This window comes from Micropterus dolomieu, linkage group LG13 (genome assembly GCF_021292245.1).
Source record: "Micropterus dolomieu isolate WLL.071019.BEF.003 ecotype Adirondacks linkage group LG13, ASM2129224v1, whole genome shotgun sequence".
NCBI classification, from domain to species: Eukaryota; Metazoa; Chordata; class Actinopteri; order Centrarchiformes; family Centrarchidae; genus Micropterus; species Micropterus dolomieu.
The window spans coordinates 23480281-23489333 of NC_060162.1; the positions used below are offsets into that span (position 1 = coordinate 23480281).

The 9053-nt window shown below is 39.8% G+C and overlaps 1 protein-coding gene and 1 long non-coding RNA gene across 4 annotated transcripts in view; one reads left to right on the forward strand and one right to left on the reverse strand.

Annotated features, from left to right (window-relative positions):
- Positions 1 to 3299, forward strand: part of grin1a (glutamate receptor, ionotropic, N-methyl D-aspartate 1a) — a 32064-nt gene extending 28765 nt beyond the window's left edge. For all 3 annotated transcript variants that reach the window (XM_046066735.1, XM_046066736.1, XM_046066737.1), the window contains one exon: positions 2942 to 3299. In XM_046066735.1, the coding sequence (XP_045922691.1) occupies positions 2942 to 3010 (69 nt within the window). In that variant the 3' untranslated portion in view covers positions 3011 to 3299. The remainder of the gene's footprint in view (positions 1 to 2941) is intronic.
- Positions 3300 to 3898: 599 nt separating this feature from the next.
- LOC123982399 lies at positions 3899 to 7206 on the reverse strand. The gene is made up of 2 exons (XR_006827961.1): positions 6930 to 7206; positions 3899 to 4392 (listed from the first exon to the last, which is right to left on the reverse strand). It is a non-coding gene; the product is annotated as an uncharacterized LOC123982399 (long non-coding RNA).
- Positions 7207 to 9053: the final 1847 nt, after the last annotated feature.

The following is a 9053-nucleotide window of genomic DNA, read 5'->3' on the forward strand; positions in this document are numbered from 1 at the left end:
TGTGTCCTTTTTTGGTGGCGTTGTTGTGTGTGTGTGTGTGTGTGTGTGTGTGTACCGTATGTAAGCGTTTAAATATTTGTGTTTGTATCCTGTCCTTTTGACTGCTTGATCCTTCGTATATCCATCGTTTCTTTGCATCAATCCCGCCCGCACCGCGTTTGGGTTACAGTCGTTGTTGGTTTGCTTTTAGTTTGAAAAGCATGCGCTGATGTTTTGTTTTTGTTTCTCCAAAATCCATTTCCAAGGTAGTCATGATGACCAGTCCTCCTGGGAAGAAAACTAATGTGTTGTCTTATTTATCAACATGTCTATTTCAGGATTACACTCATGGATTTCTATTAATCAATTTACTTTTTGCTTTGTCATATTTTGTTTGTCATAATTCTTGTTTATTTTTCAGTGTCCTCGTGGTCTGAACTGTGCATGCCTCTTTCAGGGTATATTTTCAGGTGGTGAAGACTGTCTTCTTTTATGATTTAATCATGTTTTTTTACGGGCTACAAACTCGGTGAAGCCTTAGACTCTCACTGTGTTACAAACACAAGCTATTATGGGTTTTTTTTCTAAATCACTTTTTACACCATCTCTATATCTTTGCTTGACTCCTTTGTTGCAGCACAATGAGAGTGTCAGGTTTTCTCCATTCCTTCACAGTTCAGTTGAAAAATCCACTGCTCGTTGCGGTCGGGAGATTGTACTCCACAAGCTTGGAGTGCTCTGACAAACCAGTGACCCGCAGTCATTTGTGCCCAGCTGCTCCGCCAGACATAGCTGGTCGCTGACCAAATCTGGCATGAGAAAGAAAAAACAGCAATAACCCCTGGAGATAGCACAGACACCTTCGCAGAAAGGCTGCTTTACTAACATTGTTTTGAATGCATTTCTCAGGGGAGATGTAGCCTATGGAAGTTAAGCTAACGGGTCACAAAGTCAAAAGTATTTTGTCTGTTTTTATTTGACCTCCTGTCTTTCTCTCTCTCTTGTCTTTTTTTATGAATGTTTCTGCTTTGAACCAAACAACCTATACTCTCCCCTGGAGGTTTCTCAATAGAATTGGTCTCGTTTGAAGAGATGAAGAGTGGGATCGCCATTGTTAATAATTTGTCTGTGTGAAGGCTCGGATGCTGGTTTGGGAGCCCTAGAGGGGAAAAAAGAATGTCTTAAAGTGGAAAAATAAAAGGATTTAGTATAATCAAAAAAAAAGATGCTCCAAATGAAAGATTTGCCATCCTCAGTGTTTGACCTTTATTTTGATTTTATATAAATGTTCTTCTTTTATATTAATGGATATCAATGGACTTGAGTGTCAGTGTCCCTCACCCACATGCCACACTGCTCCTCTCTCCCTCTGCAAGCATGCCAATGACTGTAACTGTCATAGCTGTAGTAACAGTAGAAGAAGTAGAAATACTCTTTGTAGTTGTGCCATATATTAAGAAGAACCGCCATACGTGTATTGGATAAGTAGCTTTATAACCATTTACTGTGGTTGTGATGTCAGTGAAGTGTCTCTCTTTTGCTGGTCCACTTGACCCCAGTAGGGTGCGCTGTTAGCAGGTCCTCACGGTACAAGACATGAAGAGACCCAAAATGGGGGCTGTAAGCCATATGATGATGCAACTCGCGGGTCAAGGGGATGAGGGACATCCACTCTGACTCCTGTTAATTTAGACAATTTAACAGTACATACTATTCAGTCTGGATGTTGCCCCATCCGTCAGCATGTCAGTTGCATCATAATAGCTTCTGAAGCTCATATGCTTGAATGTATTGGCTCTATCAGCTTGAAACGAGAGGCACTTAAATCTACCTAACCTAAGATCTTGCTTAATTGAGAAAGACAAAAAGTACATAAGAAATGGGTACACTGAGGCAAGACTCTTCCCTGTTTTGGTTCTGCAGTGCAATAATGTCTATTCATTTGGAATGCGTTGAATGTCCAAAAACAAAAAGATGTGTCCTTTGACATTGGATTATGAAACAGATTTTTTCCCAACACAGTGCTGTGTGCGTCAGGATTATGATTGGCATGTTGGAAATCAGTTGGACTATAAAGACCATAATGTAGCTGAGTTTGTTACTCCACCCAACTTACTGTGTTCCAAAACATGAAGCTACGCATAAAACCCCCCCCAGCATGTTACACGCTCTATTTATGATGTAATCGACCACAATGTTCAATGAATTATTGTTTCATCGGGTTTCTTGCTTATTAGCATAAAAAGCAGCCTCAGCAATGTAGAAATATGGCTTACTGTCAGACAACGCACTCAAAAGACTTCAGTCAAAAGCAAAACCACTGTTGCCATAGAAACTAAGCACCTGCATGGAATCGGGATCTTGTTTCCCCTCTCAGCACTGTAGATGCCTATAATTCAACGCACTCTGCTTTAAAAGAAGCACAGTGAAGCAGGGACTGGATGTAAGAGTCCGGCACAACAGCACATTTGTGATCAGCCTAAAATTCATCTTCTCCTCATCAGCTGCTAAAATTAGAGCATGCGTGCAAGTGACTGCGGGGAGATAAATGAGCTGTCCTTTTTACCCATGGCAGGAAATGATCACCCGTGTCGTCAGGCTAAAAAAAAAAATAAATGATGCCTGATGCAAATGTGCTGTTGTCTAGACTCAGGACCTTACATCTGCTCCCAACTAGCCCACCTCAGGCACAACCAAACTGCTTTACAAAAAATCCAAACTGTAGAGATTCCACATAAACAACAAAAATAGGGTGTGCCTCAGAGGGGTTAGAGAACCCCCCTGCTTCTACATTTCTGCAGAAATGAAGCACAGGTGTTCATAACAAAAAATGAATGTTTAGATAATTAAGGTAACTAGCTGTATTTAAAAAAAAAAAATGCTACATGCTGCTTTTGTCACAAAATGACCCTGTTATATGTGTCCCTTCCTCCTCCCTCCCCATTTTTCTTCACCTCTGCAGCAGTACCCACCCACTGACATCACGGGCCAACTCAACTTGTCTGACCCGTCTGTCAGCACTGTGGTGTAAAGAGAGGGAGACACTGATCGCTCCCCGAGGAGAGAGGAAACGAGACGAACGGAGGAGGGAGTGGAGGCGAGAGGAAGGGAAAAAACCCATCTCCTCGTTCCCTTCGCCGCCCAAGCCGAAGCTTTCATTTCACCAACTGCCAACGGAGCTTTTGAGGAAACCGCTTGCTGAAGAAGTGGCTGAGAACACTGAACTTGCACCTTCTTTAAAGCCAGGATTACCTGGCGTTAGATGTTTGTAGGGTCCCTGAGCATGCACAGAAGAACCCATCCGACTCACATATACAATCTTTTCCTTCCGTATGTTATTAGCTAACTTATTTAACCTTGTTTTTGTCCATTTACCCACAAAAATTTTACTTAATGTTTGATGTTAACTACTTTCAAATTTCCTGACCAGCTGTATAACTTTAGCAAGCCAGGTTTAGTTTAGTTAAGTTTATGGATTAACCAGTTTTGGTGCAAGTACTTAACATATCACTTCCAATTAGGGCTTAGATACCATAGTACTCTCTAGCATTTCTACACAACATATACTGCAATACAAGATGTACTGTAAGCTTCAATGGATATCAAGTATTTTTAATAGGAACTACCTGTGTTTTTATCTACACAAGGTTTTTATTGGGAAGCACTAATAATGGCCCTAATGACGAGGATATGACTAATCCTGTCTACCTGTGAAGATGATAGCAGCATGTGTGTGCTTGTATATGAAAAAGAGCTTTATGTATCTGAATGATGAAACTGATTATTGTTATTTTTAAGGCTATATACCAGATTCTGTAGTTGTTTGAATTGTATGTATTCCCCTTTAATTTTGTACCGATCTGCCAAATGCATGTTTTTTTAATTTCTAGTAAGAACTCAATTTCTTAAAGACAATCTGTTAAGCTTTACTACTATTTATAGCAAGAAATAAGCAGGTGAATATATGAAATCACAGATCAATTTGCCATCTGATGAAACAGTTCAGTGAGGCTGGTGTGTTTACGTCCAAACAGGTTTTGAGACACTCAGCCTTGAGCCGAGTTACGCTTGGGGACACCCTCTCTCTTCCTCTCTCCTGCCGCAGCGGTCTTTCTCATTTCCAGTCTCCAAGGGGTTGCATCAAAGGGCCAGGTTTTTCACCCAACCAGCACTCAGTCTTTCATGTAAAACCTCCTCCCAGAGCAGCGTCGGGGAACTTTTGCACGAAGGAACCTGAGTGAATTGAAGGCGTGGCACAGCTCGCAAGCTTGTGTGCAGGTCTTGGTTAGGTGCAAAAACAGGCCATTTCCCATTTTCTGGAGGTGAGAAACCACTGCTGTTTGTCGAAAAGACTATCACATCCGCTCTGGTGTCTGGCACTGCATAGCACTTTATGCTGAGGGGTCTCCCAAACTGTAAAAAAAAAAAACACAACAGTTATTGATTTACCAAGAAACTATAACAGAACCACTGTCACATCAGTCAGGCATATTAACTTCTCCACGTTACAATGTTTTAATTTCACAAATCTCTTTTTCATTTTATTAGAAAAACACTAGTATCCACAACATCTTTATATGAGAAATAATAACACCAAACCACCACACAAAGTGCTAAAACAGAATTTGATTTCTAAAACGTGAACTGAGAGTTTGCTTGTGATCATGTTCTCATTCTGGCCTATGCATGCTTACGTGTTACTTTCAGTGCTTCGGGTTGTTGTGTACAGTTAACTGAGATGTGTGGAGCACTTTAGTTGAATGAACTGTAAATAGAGTCTGGTTCAGTGTAGATAGGCTTGTATTATGACTGCAGCTGAGAATGTCTTGAACTATAGTTACACGCACACACACAAACCAGTTGTTATACACGGGCATGCATCATCATTAACACACACACACACACACACACACACACACACAAACGCATAACCCCTTAATGGAGGAATCACTTGTTTTGTTACCTTTTCCAGTTAAGATCTTACATTAAATCATCTTGTTTATACCACTGTAAATAAACTATACTTACATTGCCAAGTCTAACCAATGCTGTGATTTTATTATTTTTAGGCTTGCAACTAACAGTAATTCACAATATCAATCTGTCAGTTTTGTTTTTGATTCAGTAAATTGCACAGACTATCAAATGTCTACCCTGGTATCACCAAACTAATTTACAAATGTGAATTATCTTCCAGAGCAGATATTTAGGAAGTAACCGACTGAAAAATGCCCACACTACTTACAACTTCCCAGCGCCCAAGGTTAAATCCTCAAATTGCTTTTTTTTGTCCAACCAACAGTCAAAAAGCAAAAGAGATCCAATGAACAATTACAGAAAACAGAAAAAAAAGCAGCAAATTCACACATTTGAGAATCTGGAGCAAGTTTGGCATGACTGATAAATGACTTAAATTATTAATTGACATTCAAAATTGATGGCAATTTATTTTCTTGGATTTTTTTATCATCATCATTTCAAAGAAAATTATTAGGACTATGCAGAAATGTTGTAATCCAGCACGTGCTGCTATTACCTGCTATTTTAAGAGTTTCGAGGGGGTTTAAAGTTACAAATGAAAGAACGTAAGCACATACTGTACCAAATGAATAAAAGTGTAGGCCTATACAGAAAAAAAATTGAAAAGCTACAAACATACATACAAAAAGAAAATAATACATATATGTATATACTGTATACATATATACATACAGTATATACGTATACCAAGCAAGAGAGAATAAAAAAGCCTAAGAGCATCAGTTAAAAGAGAAAAGTAGGTCTTGGTGTGCAGGGGTCCAGTGGTGAAATAGCAGTGCATGATGGAGATTTATAACAATTTTGTGCTCTGGCCCAACAGTCATCCCACACAGGAATATGTGGACTTTTATAATACATAAAATACCAGTAATAATACTTGTAGTACTTCAAAAACAAAATAAAAGCTCCATTAATTGAATGTTTTTGTTTTGTTTTTTACATTTATAAAGCTGTAATGTGAAAGAGGTGCCAGTATACTAAACTCAGGAGCTCTATAGAGCATTTAGTTTCTGTAATATCTTGTTGTTTTGGTTCTTTATTTAACTAACAGCTTTTTTAACCAACCCTTCATAGAAAACCGTAAGCACCAATTTCCAGCATACAATCCGAGTGTTTGTGACCTCTCCACCAGGACGCAGCAGAGATCCAAAGCGCATGGCTGGTGAACATAGTAGTGGAGCAGCTAAGAGCCAGATATTACCCTCAGGAGTGCACTAATCAGAGCTAAAAAGTGATGTTTGGACAATACTGGACATGCTTTCATTAGGTGGACAGAAGCATTACTCCAATGGGATGATTATGTTGCTCTGTGTCTGGTGAATGGGTATGAAGGTTATAATATGTTAGCCATAATAAAACATGTTCCAATGTAACCAATCGTATATCGGGGCATGTTTCAGTGGCTAGTGCCCAGCTGGTACAAAATGCTACAAACAACTATATAAAACAAACATCAGTGTTACATCTGACACACTGTATTGTGTTTTGTTTGGTCCATCATTTTAGTCCAGAATGAAATCTAAGATGGTAAACATTTCCTGCTAAACATCAGCATATTAACATTGTCACTGTGAGCATCCTAACAATAAGAATAGTTTGTTAATTTAGCTAAAAGCACCGCTGCGCCTATGTACATATTGTAGCATTATATTTAAAAACAAACTGCCAAGCATCATCAAGGATCATCTGTAGACAAAATAAGGAGTTCTGGGGGTTGTTGGTCTAACACTGACATACATATTAATAATCTGACTCTTTCAGTAGCTGAAAGGATAGCAATGTTTTTATGGGTACTCCTGGGAGGAACATAGCACTAAAACAGTCACTGTCACAGTCAGTGTAATCTTTAATTAAATTTCAAGTGTCATCATTAATTAGATCATAGCTGTCATTGTTAATTAATGACATACCTTGTGGAAGCAGAGGTGGGTTGCAGGATATTGTCAGGTGAGACATTTGTTCTGGTCCATTGACCGTCTGCCCTGATCACAGCTGACACTCTGTCACCTTGTGTCAGAGACATTAATGTGACTCAGAGGGCTGATTGATTGTCACAGTTTGCTCCTCAGTCCCTCTCTTCACTGTTTCATACCCGGCCCTCTGCACTGCTCCTTGGCCCCCCTCCTCCCAGGCCTGACTGCCACACCCAACTGCACACCTGTTCTCACTTCCCTCATCAGCCCTGCAGTTACCTGGCGCACGTTTAGCCTCAAAAGGTTTCTGGGTTGAACTACATGTTCCCTCAAAACGGCGTGCAAGGGTGCCAGCGGGCTTAGAGTTATGTTGGGTGTGTCAGAGGTGTTGCCAAATTGGCAGCAAAGTGTATATGAACACAGCCACTGGAGTGCAGTGCGATGTGTACACAACAGGGTGTTTGTTGGGGCTGAAACCAAAGGCGGTAAGTCAGAGATCGGACAGTGAAGCCGACCAAAGCCTTCATGGAGGGATCCATGTAGGCCCAAAAATGACGTCAAAACCCTGTGACACCCCATCGCACATGAGAGATGTAACCGTATTGCTTAGATTATAAACTCTCGGTTATCAAAAAATCACAGCAATCAGTGACGCTGCTTTGGTGTTTGACAGGTGAACCTTGTAGGTGGGCTGATTAAACAGTGACAATCCGAGTCAGACAAACACACTGAGCCATGAAACTTTTTGTTGGCGCATTTATACAGCTACCGGAATTACGGTGTTTCTGCAGTTGTTCTACGTCATTAAACCACGGTTATGCTGCGCGATCATGCGCAGTAGACGCTGGTGCCAACAGGAAGTGGCCCTGTAGTAGAATTTTATTGGTCCAAAACTGGCTTCACTGCTCTCCATTCAAATCAGCAGGGTGGTTTCGTCCAGTAGCTTAATATACTGTCTATGGTCTACACCAATATTCTTGGCAGCTACAAAGCCCTCCCTCGTCCCCATTTTGGTTTATCAGACCATATTTCTCTGCTTCTTCAGCCCACTTACACCCAGCTGATTAAAAGAGTCAAGCCAACAATTAAAACAGTCAAAGTGTGGACAGATGAATCTACAGCAGCTCTGTGGGACTGTTTTGGGAGCACAGATTGGAGTATGTTCAGAGAGGCCGCCGCCCAGGAGAGCCACATCAACCTAGAGGAATATACATCATCAGTGACATCTTACATCAGCAATTGTGTTGATGATGTGTTGATCACTAAGACGATAAAATCATTCCCAGCAGCAAAACCAAGGAGCTGATCGTTGATTTTAAGAAGGAGATAGGGGAGAGCGCACATTTTGTTTTAGACTAAATAATTAAATAAATATTTGAGTTTGATTAATCATATTTTTATACAAGCAACACACACATCTCTGCTACGAATAAACACTTGAAGTTTATTTCTAGGACCTACAATTCTTATACAATTGCGCTGAATGTTGACAGAATGAAATGTCATTTACTCCATGGGCGGGGTTAGTTGCAACTATTGCTATAAAAGTCTGTTAATTCAAAACTATTCTATCTGATTAAATTAAATTATATCTAAATACCATAGGTGAACTGATTATGGATCTATATATGACAGATATCCACACCACCACTCCATCTAACCCTCAACCAGCCATCCATCATGAGTCGATAAATAGATATTTGTAGATATTATCTCTTTCCATCCATGAAAATATATATCATATAAGGAAAGAGAGTTGTCTTTTCATCTCAATCATGGTCTATCATGGATTTATATTCAAATGGATGGACCAAAGGATAGATGGATTATGTGCACACATCAAAATATATGTAAAAATTGGCCGGGTTTAGTTGTAACACAGTGTTACCGCCTTGATGAGTTTGTCTTTAAGTATGATTAACACTTGCAAGTAGTTGGTCAGGTGTTTCAAAGAATGTTTTAGGCAAAAAGATGGTTATTAATGTAATTCATGATTGGATTTAGTGACTTACACACAGCTCAGTAATCGAAAAATAAGTATGATACAGAAATTTACTTTTATGCCACGAAAACACTCACTTGACAAAAATAAGTCCAATCTCTCTAAAAATTGGTGACAGA